General features: G+C 33.5%; 1 protein-coding gene across 1 annotated transcript in view; it reads right to left on the bottom strand.

The window, feature by feature from the left end:
- The window catches only part of Dscam3 (Down syndrome cell adhesion molecule 3), a 200392-nt gene that overhangs the window by 53427 nt on the left and 129298 nt on the right, over window positions 1–17667 (bottom strand). Inside the window, 3 exon segments of the mRNA XM_064216635.1 lie at window positions 13191–13311; window positions 14206–14355; window positions 15844–16002. Of these exon segments, the coding sequence (XP_064072705.1) occupies window positions 13191–13311; window positions 14206–14355; window positions 15844–16002 (430 nt within the window).

Consider the following 17667-nt stretch of genomic DNA (forward strand, 5'->3'; position numbering starts at 1 on the left):
ACACGTGTATTCCACCAACCCGCATAGGAGCAGCGTGGTGGAATATGCACCATACCTTCTCCTGAAAGGGAGAGGAGGCCTTAACCCAGCAGTGGGAAATTTACAGGCTGTTAATGTAAAAATGTAAAATGTATGTTTTTTAATATCGTCATGATTTACAATCAGAACCGGTGTTTATATATAAATTTTATACCAAAAATACAAAACACTTGAAAAAGTCTCTTTAATGTGTTAAAATTAATACGAAATCGCGTCTTAGACCCTAACTTCAATTTAAGTGGTCTTAAATGACTTGTGGAAAGTAAGGAAGATTATAAAATAAAAATTAATGCGGTTATTCCAATGAAAAACAGCAGGTAACTACAATAAGCGTTATTTACGTGGACTGTGCAGAGATACTCGCAATTGTATTGACGAACGAAACGTGTAGGGAGCGATAAGTGACTTTGACTAATGGATAATAAATATAAAATTTGATTACTTATTGTATTTTTTTACTGTTTTATGAGTGAAGGTAAGCCTGCGTTCAGCCAGGCCAATTTATGTTATCCGTATTCTTGATTACCTCTAAAAAAACATTGTTCATTTTTATATAACTAAAGAAGATCATCAGCATCATCTGACGACCTCCGTGGTCGAGTAGTGTGAACACCGGTTTTCATGGGTACGCCACTCCGAGGTTCCGGGTTCGATTCCCGGCCGAGTCGATGTAGAAAAAGTTCATTAGTCTTCTATGTTGTCTTGGGTCTGGGTGTTTGTGGTACCGTCGGTACTTCTGATTTTCCATAACACAAGTGGGTTACAAGTGGGTTGGTTACACACAAGTGGGTTGGTTAGTACTTACATTGGGATCAGAGTAATGTATGTGATGTTGTCCAATATTTATTTATTTATCATTTATCTTTTTGTGTTGATGCAAATATACCATAAATTTTTGTTATTCTTCTAAATTTAAACGGTAAGAAAATGTTTTACGTGAGAAATGCTTAAGGATTCTTTTACAAGGCATAACATCTTAAGGTAATATTAAGATATGGCTGACAGCTAAATTATGTCAATCAAAAATGTAAAGTGAATTGTTATCAATTAATATTTCTAATAGATCCCTAATTTTATATAATACTAGTAATAAAACGACCATACTAAGCAAATTTCATAGAAAAAAAAAACTAACTTCCTGTTAGTATATTAGTATATATTTGTTTTTTGAATTTTGCATCCGATAATAGACATAACAGCAACTAACAATTATGAAATATTTAAATAAATAAACATAAAACATAATCAGCCTGTAAATTTCCCACTGCTGGGCTAAGGCCTCCTCTCCCGTTGAGGAGAAGGTATGGAGCATATTCCACCACGCTGCTCCAATGCGGGTTGGTGGAATACACATGTGGCAGAATTTCGTTGAAATTAGACACATGCAGGTTTCCTCACGATGTTTTCCTTCACCGCCGAGCACGAGATGAATTATAAACACAAATTAAGCACATGAAAATTCAGTGGTGCTTGCCTGGGTTTGAACCCGAAATCATCGGTTAAGATGCACGCGTTCTAACCACTGGGCCATCTCGGCAATAAATAAAGTAATTTAAACTTTATTATATGTACGGGTGCACACGAACGGCAAGGGAGACCAGACGGACGGGGGGCAAGACGTCAGATTGAGAAATCGTAGGCGAACCTAGAATATATTATTATCATTTACTTGATGGCAGGGCTTAGTGCAGACCCTTCGGGGAAGGTACATGATATATTCTATCAACAATGAAATAATTAAGTTATAAGTATTTAATTTAGGACTTATGATCACGGCTACATTTTATATATTATGATGTATCGAGGCTATGATTTTATTATACTATAAGAAGTTATACGGCGTGACTGATTGCTACTGAACAACAAATTTTCATGAAAAAAAATTAACTCAGATTTTATCGTGCTAATATAATAACATGAAGTTTCTTTGTTTTAATGAGTTTATCAATAAATTAAAAAAAAAAAACATCGAATTGTATTTAATAACTCCATAATTCGCGGCTTCCATTTTCAAGCTTAATTTTAATATTTTTGTATAAAAAAATATTTAACATTTTGATTTTGACAAATATTTTGAAATTTATTGATAGAAAAAAAAAACTAATGTTAATAAGTACCTTCCTAATGATAAAATATTTTGTACCAGATGCTCTCGTTATAAAATACACCAAAGTGGCTGTGCATTGATAGTCTGTCAGCAGAAGCTACTTTACAAATATAAATAAATGTTAAAGTAAATGACTGAACTGTTTCTATTTTTTTCAAATACGAGGTAGATTCCCTTAGCGATACCATAATGCAAGTTGCAATTATTATAGTACAGAAACGTAAACGTTCTACATATAGACAAGCAATTAGACCTTGCATTTTTTCTAGCGTATTTTACCATTGTGTCGCTAGATCGGGGTTACCCGGTGGGGGTTAATGAGAGCTAGGGAGCGTGACAAAAACCCCGGCGACTGTACACGTCGCTCATTTGTCTCGCTCGAGTTTCCATGTTTTTGCTACATCGTGTACACCTGACGCGCAATTAAGGATACACATCGTGCTAGTTATATTGACTGTTTTTTCAAGTTTATAGGTTTCGCTAGAAAGAAATAAAACTATGAAGTTTAGTTTATATCGACTGCAGCGTATTAAACGGATGTTTAGCTTGTATATCAATGAATATTATGTAACTTAGTACTACTTTTCTGTTATTACTTGAAGAATATATGTTTATAAAGATATCCCGTTTTTTTATGTATATTTTTACATCTTTTGTGTTTTTTCCAGCGTTTTCTAAAGGTGGCTGTTACATAATGGTTCTAACATTCAGCCCGCTTTTATCATATATAGTATTGCATACATAGGTTGTGTAATAAAGTATTTGATATATAAATGTTAAAGTGAATAGAAATTATCCATTTCACACTATTATAACCCGAATATTATATGTTATAAAAAAAATTAACATTCAACTTTTAAAAAACAAAAATGAATTGTAACTAAAACAAAAACCGACATATAAATATCCTGACATTTAAATTTATTAATTTTTTTGGACGAATAAAACAAACGCAAACATTCAAACCAAAACACAGACAAGTAAAGAAATGTTATTTACGGTAGAACAAATGAACAATTAGTACAAAGTTCTACCACCAACACTGGTTAAGTTTAATGTGTTATCCGTTACATTTTTTTTTTAATTAATGCAATTGAATATACTGATTAATAAAAATCAAATTTCCCAGATGCAGCTAATTACATTTATATTAATATTAAAATTTTTAAATCTATCACAAAAATGATGATAGTATTAATTACGTATATATTATTTGTCCGGGCGTGTACACAGAAACACGACGCAATTTGTTACGTTCCTGTTTCCAAGTGGATGACGAGTCACAGTGAAAAATATCCACCGAAATATTCGAGTGTATAAATTACACGAAATATCCGGCAGAGCGAGTTATGACCGGATTATTGTAACAGAGATAGGAATCTCTTCACTAATTCATACGCCATTGTTAATTCTGTGGTTGTGTGATGTCCGTGTGTGAGTTCATATAATACATTATTTAGATGATCCGTACACATAACAAAGAAATAACGGGACGTGTCTGTGTATATTATTTTAAGCTGCTATTAATCTGCTTCGTTTGTTCGACTGTTAGTATTAATGTGTTCTAACTTCTGATGAAAAAAAAATGATACTTTAAATCAAGTGCCTCGTAAAAAAGTTTCTATCGTTTTTTTTGTCTTTCTCCAGCTTCGTCTGTTCTTTTTCCTCGGATTATGAAACTAATTAAATAAAGATCTGTTAATCAAAGTATCTTTGTTTGCATACATATATATGTGTGTGTGCGCACACACTTGCGTATACATATGTATTAATCCAAAAAGGAAACGGGATTATTACTCCTAAATAATTATTTCATACTAGCTAGGAGTACAGTACTTCACCGACCTTATTGTAATTGAATTGTACGAAGTTATTTCGTAAAGTATAATAATCTATATTTATAATTTGTTTAATAAACAAAGTTTATCTGTTTATACAATCCCTTGTGTAGTATGCTCCACTGACCACGGTGGCCAAAATTCGGTAGGAAACGCATTATTTATTATCATTTTAATGTTTGATTCCGATTTGATAGTGCCGTAAATCTTGCTGTAGTCTCGGTAATATCTTATCCTGGCTTAACATTTTGTGTCGCTCTTTAACTTCAGAATATAAAAGTCGAGTAAGCGTTCTCGTGTAAATGATTGCTATGCTCCTTTGAGCATAGCAATCAATGATATTTTATACATAACTAGTTTTAGCCTCCGGCTTCGCTCGCGTTTTAATGGTTGGTTGTGAGATGATATTCGCAAAATATCTTTATAAATTATAGCCTATATATTCGGATGTTTAAGCTATGTTATTGTAAAGTTTCATTAAAATCCATAAGGCAGTTGTTGCGTGAAAAAGTAACAAACACCCATCCTTTCGCCTTTACAATCTTAAGTAAGAATTACTAATATGTGCGCTGTGACCCGTCTAGGAAATAGAACCCTAATAAACTAAGATAACCTATAAAGAAAAAATAAAACAAATGTTTATTCCGTTTCAACAAAACAAAAAAAAATTACAAAGAGCAATGTGAATGAACTAAACATAACTATAATAGACCAAGAACGTATCGACTGGAACAGATACTCCCTCAGACTGATTATTTAAGCCTTTGTATGTTTAAAGACAATCTTTTGCTCGGAAAAAAAAACCATCGTCTATATTCCTCTTTGGTAATGGTGTATTTCAGTTCGAAGGGTGAATGAGGTGAGGGTCAATTACAGGCACAAGAGACAGGGCTTTATTGGCGATGTAAGGACGGTTAATATTTCTATGGGACATTTATGGGACATTTGGTATCGACTAGCCCCATTGCCGGTCCGCCTACCTATAACAATCAAATAAAAAAGAGCAAACCTCCGACACAGTCATGACCTTCAAACTGAAGAGTGAATTTCAATGAGTGGACGTACAAACTTTCTATTTATGAGGAGAGGGGACTCTTTTTTCATTTAGATGTTATAATCATAATTGATTCTAACAACTATTGACTTCCTTGTATTTTAAAATAAGTAAATTTACTGTTTATAACAATTATTAAATAACTTAATTGAATTAAAATATTTTTTATATTCCCTTGTAGACAAGCATACTTCCAGTCCAGTCCGTTAGGAACGTTTAGAATTAGTTTGATGCAATAAACGCGTTACATTTACGAGTGGCCCGGGATGTTCCTCGATTTGTCTCCAACTATCGCAGACATCATTAAGAAGAATATATTACAGTTTTATTAACGTTAATACACAGTGTCAAGAAAAAGCGACGAGAAATATATTTTTTCTGAAGCGAGTACTACGAACTATAGTATAGTAATGAAACGTTTCAAGGTTCACAAGTGAATTTATTGTAATGTTTTTTTTTACGATTTTTTGTACGATTTTTCGAAACTGAATTGTTACAAATCATCCACGAACGCTTTGATTTCTACTCTTTGTTGTTTGTATGTATGTGTGTATTGTGTGCGCGTAGAAGTATTTATGTTTGAGTGTGTTTTATATCTGCGCTAGTGTGTGAAATTTATGATTGTGCGTTGGTATGTGTGTGTTGTGTGGAAGTTAGTCCATGTGTGGCTAGATCTGTCTATATTATTATTAATTTTACATTTAAGAATTTAAATAGCATCTACGGATAGTTACTTGCCCGTTGCTATTTCCTTTACAAATAAATATAATTTTACTATATTTACTGTACAAGTGTGAAAGTATGTAAAGATTTTATGAAACATTTTCGTTATATTGTTATTTGTATGGCTATTGAGGCTATTAACTCTTAGTGTGTAGTTACCGAGGTGAGCCAATGCATTAAGGCCCAAGGAATACCGCCCAAGGGCGCCGTAACGTTGAACTTGCTTCGATATTAGAAAAAAAGCAATAACTATTACGCAAAGGCTACACACACTGAACTATACTGAGAGATTTAACCTTAAGCCTTAAGCATTTTATGTATTAAGTTAAATGACAAGACTTGAATTTTCAATTTTTGCTATAATCATTATTTTATTTTATTAAATTTATTATACTTTATATCTATTTATATATTAGAAGTTCTTAGCCGAATTCATAGGTGGCGCTATGCTTAGATTAAATCGCGATATCGAGATGTATTTTGTATTGGGAGGAGTCACAGGATGCCTTAGGGATATTTTGTGATTTATCTAAGGCCTTTGATTGCGTGCAACACGAAACTTTGGTCAGGAAGCTACGTCATTATGGAATTAGGGACACTGCACTCAGTCTTCTGATTTCGTATCTGAGCAATCGGATTCAGAGGGTTGATGTAAATGGAAAGAGATCTCCCGGGTCTCCAGTTACTGTGGGGGTCCCTCAAGGATCAATTCTTGGACCATTCCTCTTCCTTGTTTATATAAATGACCTGCCACATCTCCTAGGTGATAAACTCGAGATAGTATTGTTTGCTGATGATACTTCTTTAATTTTTAAAATAAAAAGACGTCTTTCAATATATGACGATGTGAACAATACTCTCTCTGAAATAGTAAATTGGTTTAGTGTTAATAATTTAATGTTAAATAGTAAAAAGACTAAATGTATTAAATTCACTACTCCCAATGTAAGATGTGTCAAAACGAGTGTATGCTTAAACGGGGAAGCATTAGATGTTTTAGAATCAACAGAGTTCCTTGGTATGACAATAGACTCTAAGCTCCAATGGGGCCCCCATATAAATAAGTTGGCGAATAGACTCAGCTCTGCAGCCTATGCGGTAAAAAAAATTAGACTTTTGACTGATGTGGATACGGCTCGCCTTGTGTACTTCAGTTATTTCCACAGTATAATGTCGTATGGCATCCTACTCTGGGGTAATGCAGCTGACATTAATACTATTTTTGTACTGCAGAAGAGGGCTATTCGTGCAATTTATAACCTGGGCCCAAAAGATTCGTTAAGAGATAAATTTAAAGAAATTAAAATAATGACTGTCGCTTCTCAATTTGTTTTTGATAATGTTATGTATGTACGCAAAAACATAAACGATTTTCCCAGAAATTGTGACGTACATTCTATTAACACTAGGAACAAGAATAAACTTGTTACTCCAAGTACCCGATTACACAGGGTTAGTAACTCTTTTTTGGGGCAATGTATACGTTTTTACAACAGGATCCCAGAAAACGTTCAAAATTATTCAATTATAAAATTCAAAAGAATCGTTAAAGAGCGTTTGTGTGCTAAAGGATATTACAACACTAATGACTTTTTAGTTGACTGCACACCTTGGGAATGAAATGATCGCCTCCAGGCTGTTTCAAATAACTAAAATATAATAATTATTGTACATGCAAAATGAAAAAAAAAAAAAAATATCCCGCTGAGTTTCTTTCGCCGGTTCTTCTCAGGTCCGAGGTGCTAAATTCCGAACCGGTGGTAGATTTTTGACAATCAATAAGCAAGTGTAAACACTTCTATATTGAATAAAGATTTTTGATTTGATTTGATTTGATTTATTTATTAAAATACTTGATATGTCCCTACAGGTACTTTCTGTGTAATAAAGGAAGTACTTGTCAGCTAGGAATATTCAATTAAAACTGGTATAAATGAATTTCCTGCGTTATTTTCGTTTTCCTTCGACAAAGTAATAGGAAACTTAAAAAAAACACGAATTAAATGAGTAGAGTCGTTCTCCAGTTATATCTGAGACCAAAAGTTATAGGGACTCATGTATATATAATAGAAGTAGAATAGAAATAGAAATAATATCCATAAGAGACTCCATATTTTTTGTTACACTATTTTTTTCCGTACACAATAAAGTATTATTATTATTATTGTAACATTTCCGTTAGTGACTTACTCAAGACTTGATGAAGTGTTTTCCTTCCACCAAATTATCATTTTTCATCTCTCAAAAGATAATCCCTCTCTTTCATTTTGAATTCTAAATGTCTAAGGATAACTCAAAATATTCTTTATTCAAGTAGGCTTCTAAAACCATTTTTGAATCACCATGTCACAGTGTTGAATTAAATGTTAAGCCACCACCGATTAATAAAACAGATTCTATCGAGAAGAACCTGCAAGAAACTTAGTACTTTTCAATTAAATTTATATGTATATCCTATCTAGAAATCAAAAGTTAGGAGTAGTTAAGAGGTAAATTTAAAGAAATTAAAATAATGACTGTCGCTTCTCAATTTGTTTTTGATAATGTTATGTATGTACGCAAAAACATAAATGATTTTCCCAGAAATTGTGACGTACATTCTATTAACACTAGGAACAAGAATAAACTTGTTACTCCAAGTACCCGATTACACAGGGTTAATAATTCTTTTTTGGGGCAATGTATACGTTTTTACAACAGGATCCCGGAAAACGTTCAAAATTATTCAATTATAAAATTCAAAAGACTCGTTAAAGAGCGTTTTTGTGCTAAAGGATATTACAACACTAATGACTTTTTAGTTGACTGCACACCTTGGGAATGAAATGATCGCCTCCAGGCTGTTTCAAATAGCTAAAATATAATTATTATTGTACATGCAAAATGGAAAAAAAAAAATTATCCCGCTGAGTGTCTTTCGCCGGTTCTTCTCAGGTCCGAGGTGTTAAATTCCGAATCGGTGGTAGATTTTTGACTATCAATAAGCAAGTGTAAACACTTCTATATTGTATAAAGATTTTTGACTTTGACTTTGATTATACTTTATTAAAAACATCCCGTAGGGAGTCTCGAGCTCCATGATTATAAATAGACCGGACATATCTTATTTGCAGTATGAAAACAGTTTCAATATCTATAAACGTAATACGTAATACTATGAAAATGACCAAAGTTATATAGTCGAGCAATATAAACATCAGTTAGTTGACAACTTTTCTAACCGCGTATGCTGCGGAGCTAAGTTTTCCTGTCAGGGACGAGCTTATAAGTTGCAGATCACCAGTACGCGGATGTTGAAGTGTGTTTTTCTGTTAAAATGTTGACACAAAACCTCAATAGCTTCTCGGAGTTTGCGAATTGTGAGTGTCTCTCGGAAAATATATAAACCATATTTTACAAGCTTAATATCCGAAATAACAAGCCCAAGTTACGAACTAAGTGAATCATTTTAATTTCAGAAGTTCATTTTTCGCTCAGAGGAACGGAATTACGATTAAATCGGGTAATTCTGCTAACATTATTGCTACCATAGTAGAGTCATACTTTGTACAGTAGCGTACTTTTAATTTATTTTTTTTATAGATATAGGTACCTATTTAGTATAAGAATATGTAGTCATCAAATAAATAAATTATTATCCAACTCGTTTAGGTACGTTTAGGATACATTTTAATTGTATTTCCATATGTATTTTTGCAACCTAATTCTGCTACATTATTAATTTCTCCAGCACTCCTGGTCAGGAGACGACCGTCCATTAGGTTGTGTTTAATTTTATTTTTAATTTAATATATGCGAAAATCTCTTAAAATAAGTGAAGCGAGTAAACACGAAATCTAATTTGCTTAGCGAGTGCCAACGAAATATTATCAACGTTCCGTTTTGGGAGCGCAAATCCTAGAAAATATAAGATGTACAATTTCAGAACGCTTGTTTCAGCTGCAGTCTCGCGCAGAACTTCCGTGGGAAGCTTTTAAGTTTTGAATTTGTATTTTAGAAACATTGTTTTGTGTTTGATTTAAACTGAACATATTTTATTACTTTACTTTTTATAAAAAAAGTCGTGATGTTTTCCTTTTTATAATATGATTTGCACTTTTGATTCATTTAAGCTTGAAGCTAGCTTATAGCTATATACCCATAAGTTTATAATAAAAACATATATTTTTAAATTGAAGTAAGATACAATCCATATATACAATGCATACAATTTTGCTATTCCCTCTATTCATTTGAATATTTTGGTATCCATTTGTAAAACCGTATATATTTAATTCACAAAATGTTCACTTTAAAATAGAGACTGACTTCAAGTGTATCTGTAAAGGTTGCACCTGATCCTAACAAACGTATAAATAAATACGAATGTATTTTATATATACGTTTTATTTTATTTTACTTATTCTATAAGCTAGTAATTCACTTAGTAGTAGGGATTTGTACATGTTCATGTGGGTAACACTGACTCGTTTTGGGGACAAATTGTAGATTGCACGATTTTTCATCTTCTGCAATACAAAAATGTTATTAATATAGGCCGCCCCAATTTAAAATGCCATAAGATTATGCTATGGAAGTGACTAAAATACACAAGGTAAGCCCCGAGCATCGAGATCGAGATACGAAATCAGAAGATCGAGTACAGTCACCAGTTATACATTCATTATATATCAAAATTTCATTATGTAGATTTCAAAGGACATTCTATAAATTTAAATAATAAATAATAAATAAATAAATATTGGACAACATCACATACATTACTCTGATCCCAATGTAAGTAGCTAAAGCACTTGTGTTATGGAAAATCAGAAGTAACGACGGTACCACAAACACCCAGACCCGAGACAACATAGAAAACTAATGAACTTTTTCTACACCGACTCGGCCGGGAATCGAACCCGGGACCTCGGAGTGGCGTACCCATGAAAACCGGTGTACACATCACTCGACCACGGAGGTCGTTTATGAATATATAATATTTATGAATTATATATAATCTAAAACATATTCCAAATTTATTATAAGATTAAAGCATAACAATACGCTTAATCCTAATCCTATGTTTATATATAAATATTTACGAGTATAGTACAATTTTTGTAATCTTTTTATACGTACAAGTACACTTAAGTGCCGATCATTCAAAGCAAATAAGTTTAAGTTATAAAACATGATCTTCTAAGAGATTGCAAACTTGGAAGATGCGATAGCAATACCAGTAGAATTCAATTATTATTTAACAACAAGAAAATTGCAACCTTTACTTTATCCAATATACAAGTCCATATGTTTGGAATATTGTTTCAATAAAAGCTGAAAGCGCTTTGTCGATAGGGTTGTATTGAAACCTTTTAAATATTGGAACTATGAACTTATTAGTTTTTCTGCAACAAACGGCACGTGAGTTTACATAACAGTCTTGGGAATCAAGTAAATACTTTGCTTGAGAATCGGTTTGTTATTTGGTGGTCAGGCTTTTTTTTTATGACATCGGTAGGCGGACGAGCAAATGGGTCACCCGATGGTAAGTGGTCACCACCGCCCATAGACAATGGCGTTGTAAGAAATATTAACCATTCCTTACATCACCAATGCGCCACCAACCTTGGGAACTAAGATGTTACGTCCCTTGTGCCTGTAGTTACATTGGCTCACTCACCCTTCAATCCGGCACACGACATTACTGATTACTGCTGTTTGGCGGTAGAATATCTGATGAGTGGGTGGTACCTACCCAGACGGGCTTGCACAAAGCCCTACCACAAAGTACTGTATGCGTTCCATCTGAATAGTTATCTATTATCATATAATGTACCAAATACTCATTGTTTTTAAGTTTGGATTTGACGTGTGAGTAATTCGGTGTAACTGAAGGTACAGGGGGCTTAGCATCTTATACATCCAATTCAGTGGTCACCACTTACCAGTAGGTGGCATTTTTGCACGTCCGCCTATATTACAATTAAAAACAAATCATTATTAGGCAGAACATTTCAACTAACGGACGTGGTATCTGAAGGTAACACCCACCTAATTTAGATTTATTTTTAGTATTAACGAACATGTACAGTTTGTATTAAGACTACCTAATTCATTAATCACAATCAATTATAATCCATATTGTAATATTATTAAATGCGAAAGTAACTCTGTCTGTCCCGCTTTCACGCCAAAACTACTGGACCGATTTTAATGAAATTTGGTACACAAATAGTCTAGAGAATAATCTTTCTCAGGGAAAGGACATTTTATTTGGAAAAAGTGCTGTAAAGGGTTGAAAAGGGGGATGAACGGTTGTAGGTTGTTGAAAGTATTGTCATTTTTAGAACTAGAAGCATAAAACTTATATTTTAGTCTGTACACTTACAAACTAACATATCATGACACCCACTAAGGAGCGAATTTTAGAAATTCTACCCCTAAAGTGGTGAAATAAGGGATGAACGTTTGTATGGAAGTTCGTAATTTTTTTAATTAGAAACGTGAAACTTTATGTTTGGGATACTGATTAAAATGAATTGATTCGCATTTAAGCATTTCTGGATATTCAACCCTAAGGGCTGAAATACACACCAATGTGGTATACAAAGAGGTATTACATTAACGTACTATTTTAAGTTAATTTGTAAATAAATTCATATTCTACGCGAGCAAAGCCGCGGGTAACAGCTAGTATCCAATATAATTTGTCCACGAGAACAACGGGCCTTACTTATAACAATATAAGAGTGGTGGCCTCAACCTGTTACTTCCATAGTAACAATTTTACGTTCCTATTAATACTTACTGCTTAGTATTAAGTAAGGACCAAAGAATTCTACCAAGTTTGATAAAAATATATTAAAATAAAGAGGAATATTCAATGTCTTTGACAGTTGTTGGTGAAAAGGATTAGTCGACTTTTCTCTTAAAGAGAGAAATTATTATCTATCCGGAGTCCGCCTTTGCGACATTATCCCTGTAAGAGAAATATTGCAAGGATTCCTTATATTTAATATCAATTACGTACTTTTTTGATATAATGTATTTTTAATGTTGAGTAAACCTTTTTTCGAGGCGCCTTTTCTAAAAATACTTTACAAAATGAGGATGTCATATTATATTCGACGCGTTTGTCTAATTTGAGTGAACAATTACTTAGCTGTAGCTATGTCTAGTATACTGTTCCTCGAAGTTTACTGGTCCACGGGTCTATATATATATGTGTATTTTGACGCTGTTTACCAAACATAACAACTTCAGAGAATTTCGTAGTCTCTACTATTTATATATTCAATAAAAAAAAAACTTCCAAAATTTTTTAATAAATATTATTTATAAAGTAAAATAATTTATTAACTATATTTGTTTAGTTTATAGCTTGAATTACAATTGCTGTAAAAAAACTATAATATATAGTATTGTATTGTATAATGTTTAAACTCACGTAATCGTTGGCAAAGGGTTGGCGTGCACTAGGCAGGGTAAGACGGCGTCCCCGCCGCGTCTCGCGCTCGCTTCCCACGTGCCCGGCGAGACTGCTCGGGGAGCAGATGTTGTGCTCATTGCTGTTGACAACGAAAACGTCTTAAATTTGTATAAAAAACAAACAATTTGTTTGCTTTGTAACAAGTGTAATTCTATTAAACAAAAAAAAAATTGACATAATGTACGTTATTAAACTTAAACAGAATTATTGTTACTTAATAAATTTTAATATTTACAATATCTAATTTTGTTGTTATTTAATGCCTGGTTAGTATATATTAGAAATTATTTGTTTTGCTTATGTATGGTAGAATTATATACGAAGTTTCATTCAAAAGTGTTCCAGTAAACATGGTTTATAAGTCTAGAAGTCACACGTATTTGACATGTAAAAATGAGTTAACACGGTACTTAATGATTCATCAAAGTTGGCAACTAGGGATTACGATCTGTTTGTATACATTAAATATATTTGCCTTTTATTTAAATCAAAGCATTTTAAACTATCAATAAAACTTTACAAATTTTTAATTTACGCCAAGCAAAATGAACTGATGTCCCAGAGGTTAGAACCTGCATGCGTCGAATTGTATTCTATGTCATTAAGCGCAACATCATTCTCTCATCATGAGATCTCCGAAATTATATGTCCAAGCGTCTTCAACTCCTTCCATGAAATAGACGCTCGCTGAAAACGAATTTTGGAAATTTTAACATTAAGGGGATATATATTAGGGGTAACTTTGTATGATTATTAGGTACTCGTATGAAGTCGGGACGGACAGCTAGTTATGTATATTCACCGATCTGTATTAGAACAGTGTGGTGGAATAAACTCAAAGCCTTCCTCTTCTCTCCAAAGGAGAACCCAGCAGATGGAAGTGCACAGACATTAATTGACATTATTTTTTCTTTAAGGCGGATGGTAGACCTTATGCAGAAAACTGTCTTGTATAAAAAATAATAGTACTTACGAGCGACATCTATGCTAATAGGTGTGCTCCTGCGCCGTTCGCCTGTGAGTGAATCCAGCACTGAGCAAGAATACTGCGCCCGAGCGTCTTCCACGCGCGTAGACCTTACAATAAGCTTCCATCCCTCGTCCACCAGTAACGTGGGACCCGCTAAAATGTAGGAATAGTTACATATGTTAATTATAACATTTTACTCCTAAACAGTTGTACTAGTTAAACCAACCAACTGTTGCAAATGGATTTCTTTCAGCCTCTAATAAAATGTGCTACAATTCTGCTCTCATGAAAATCTTGATTCACAACTCACGACCTTGAACGTGTCTGAATATGCACCTGGACAGCGTTGCTCACGCGCTGTCATTTTCAATGCTATAGCTGGCGCAAACACATATATGTAAAAGCAGGGATCACTCATTATGGATCATCTGATGATAAGTGGTCACTACCGTTCATAGACAATGGCGCTGTAAATATTATCCATTCCTTACTCCGCCAAGGCGCCACCAATCTTGGGAACTAAGATGTTATGTACCTTGTGCCTGTAGTTACACTGGCTCACTCAACCAAGAAGCAACTATACTGGGTACTGCTATTTGGCGGTAGAATATCTGATGAATGGGTGGTACGTACCCAGACAAGTTTGGACAAAGCCCTACCACCAAATAAAATCATATAGTTAAAATACACATTTAAGCCAGCTATTTCAGATGTATACAATATATAAAATACGGTTCATCATGAAAGAAGAAAGAAGCGAACGAGGTAACCACCGTTTCGGTTTATTTTCAAAATTGAATTAAGCAGTCCTGAGGGAAATTTGTTTGAATTAGGAAGAAAATTTAATCAAATAAAGGTAATTCGTACTGGAAGTCAGGTTGGCGTTATGCTGGAATTTTGCCAAATTTAGTTTCCGTTGAAACTAAAAATAGTTTAAATACTATGTGGTTCGTCCAGGAAACATTAACACAACTTTTTAGTAAAATACCAGCAATATATATATTGCGAATAGTGAAATACAGCCTATTGTCTCCTATATATAACTTATCCACTCCTTTCAGATTTATTTTACTGGCCATTACAAATGCTTCTGCTTAGTATACGATAGTAATCTTCAAAAATATACGTTATGATGGAACTACGATAAGAAGGAATGAAGTGGTACATTTTTAGTGGAGTTTTTTTACAGTTCTGTCTGTGATTAACTACTCCATATATTCTATCACCAAAATGCCAAATATCACCTCGTTGTTTTTGTAGCTAAGGAGACTATAGATCCTGAGGTCCTAGGTGCTATTCCAGGTCGTGTCATCAAAGCAGTATGGGAGTTTTATGTCGCGATAATATCAGTAGCAGCCCGGGCGAAAAAGGTGGAAGTGTTGACACTTCTGTGTCTCGGAAAATATGAAAAGACTTAGGACCTGTGCTTTTGCGTTCTTTTCAAGCTTACCATCTCATCTGATTATGAGCGCACATGTGGTTGAGCACGCCCTTGTGCACTATATGATTTTTGGTTGTCGTGACCGAAATGTAATGACCGAAATATTTAAAGAGCCATCAACATATCATTATCTTTAATCAATTAAAACCAAAATATGACTTTTATCTCTCAAGTCTTATTAAACAAAATATATTACTTACAAAAATGATCGCCGGCGGATAGTACAGCGTCGTCTCTATACCAGGCGGCGACTGAAGCGTGTTCCCGAACCGCGGCCGGCGTCGTACACGTCAGTAACGCTGGTCCCCCAACCTCCGCTGGTGTCGAGGTAACGTGGACTTGCCATTCTTGCCAAACCACTAGAGTGACAAGAAATAAATTCTTAGTTTTAGCTTCTAATTTACCAATTATAAATCTAAACATAACCGGAGATATTGTATAAATGATTACTTTACATTCAAACACTACGAGGACGAATCGTACCTGTATAGTGCTTGTATTATATGAATAGATTGTATTTCATGTTAATATTTTATGATACTAAGAATATCCCGAGGTTGGCTAGTTGTTAGATCGTGTGCACCTTAACCGATGATATCAGGTTCAAACCCAAGTAAGTATCACTAAATATAACTGCATTTGTCTAATTCTGCGACATTTGTATTCGCATTGGAGCAGCATGGCGGCGTTAGTTCCAGACCCAAAAGGAGAGAAGACCTTAGCTCAGCATCGCGGCATTTACAGTCTGTTACTTATTACTTCTTTTGGAAACCGGCTGTCATGGTATGGGCATGTTACGCGGAGGAATGAGGACCATGCTGTGAGGAAGTTATGGGAACAGAACACCTACTGATTAGCTGCTTATCTGATGTTCCCATCGAGAGGCATGCAAATTGTCTCAGAGGTTAATAATCTAGACAATTTAGATCCACTATTTCTGAAGCCCTCTTTGGTTCAAGGGCAAAACATTAGAACATATTTTTTTCGATAACGATTTCCGTACTGACATTAGATAATATTTTAGAATGATAAATTCATATTCTGTAATTACTAGCTTTTATATGGAATTCCACAATTCGTAAAAAGTTAAGCTGTTTTTTGACAAACTTAAGTGATAAGTCAGAGAGGTAGAATTTATTGATAATTGTGTCAATTAAATTAAATTAAATAGGTTAGTTTATAATTTTTATAATCTTAAATGTTAAATATAGTTACTCATTTAATTTATTCTACCGGTTATTATTATTATCAAAACTTGGTTGCTTTTTCCGTGCAGTGAAACTGATGCAGTGGTTCAAATAATGTATTCTAAGTCGAAAATTAAATGCATAAATTTTTGATTTTGAATACATTGTTTGATACACCTGAAATTTAAATAGCATATTCCACATACATAATAAATTATATATTCATTGGAAATTCAACGTACTAAACTCTAATCCAATGAATCTTTCAAAGGTATTAAGTCTAGATATTTCGTAATACATAACAACGCGAAACCCCAAACGAGAGCTCTTATTATAAACGCAAATAGTTGTATATTTTGTTGAAGCCCACATACATACATCCGACCAAGTACACTAAAGCGAGACCCAGCTGAAGACATGCTCAAAGGATTATTAAAATAATATCAAAACATTCTCTTTCAGAGAATGAATTAGTTAAGTTATTGTTGTGAGATTTTGTTGTTTGTGAATGATTGTAAAAATGATGATAAAGATCAAATACAAAATTTTTGCTGGTTTATAGCCGTGGATTGTAATGGAACCCTGTAATAATGTCGATTTAAATGTGTTTATTTGAATAAAGAATATTTTTATATGATAATATGTACCTACTTTTTTTTAAATTCTGTTTTACAATCAAAACTCATATAAATGTTGTATTTAGGTTGTATAGTTATTAAGGATTTGCAGCGGCAACGAAGTAAAATGTGTTCTAATATAATATTAACCATTAAACTTTTAGCTACGTATATTATTTTGTTATGTAATGTCCTAGACGAATAGATAGAACTGGTTTTA

This window comes from Vanessa tameamea, chromosome 2 (genome assembly GCF_037043105.1).
Source record: "Vanessa tameamea isolate UH-Manoa-2023 chromosome 2, ilVanTame1 primary haplotype, whole genome shotgun sequence".
Classification (NCBI taxonomy): domain Eukaryota; kingdom Metazoa; phylum Arthropoda; class Insecta; order Lepidoptera; family Nymphalidae; genus Vanessa; species Vanessa tameamea.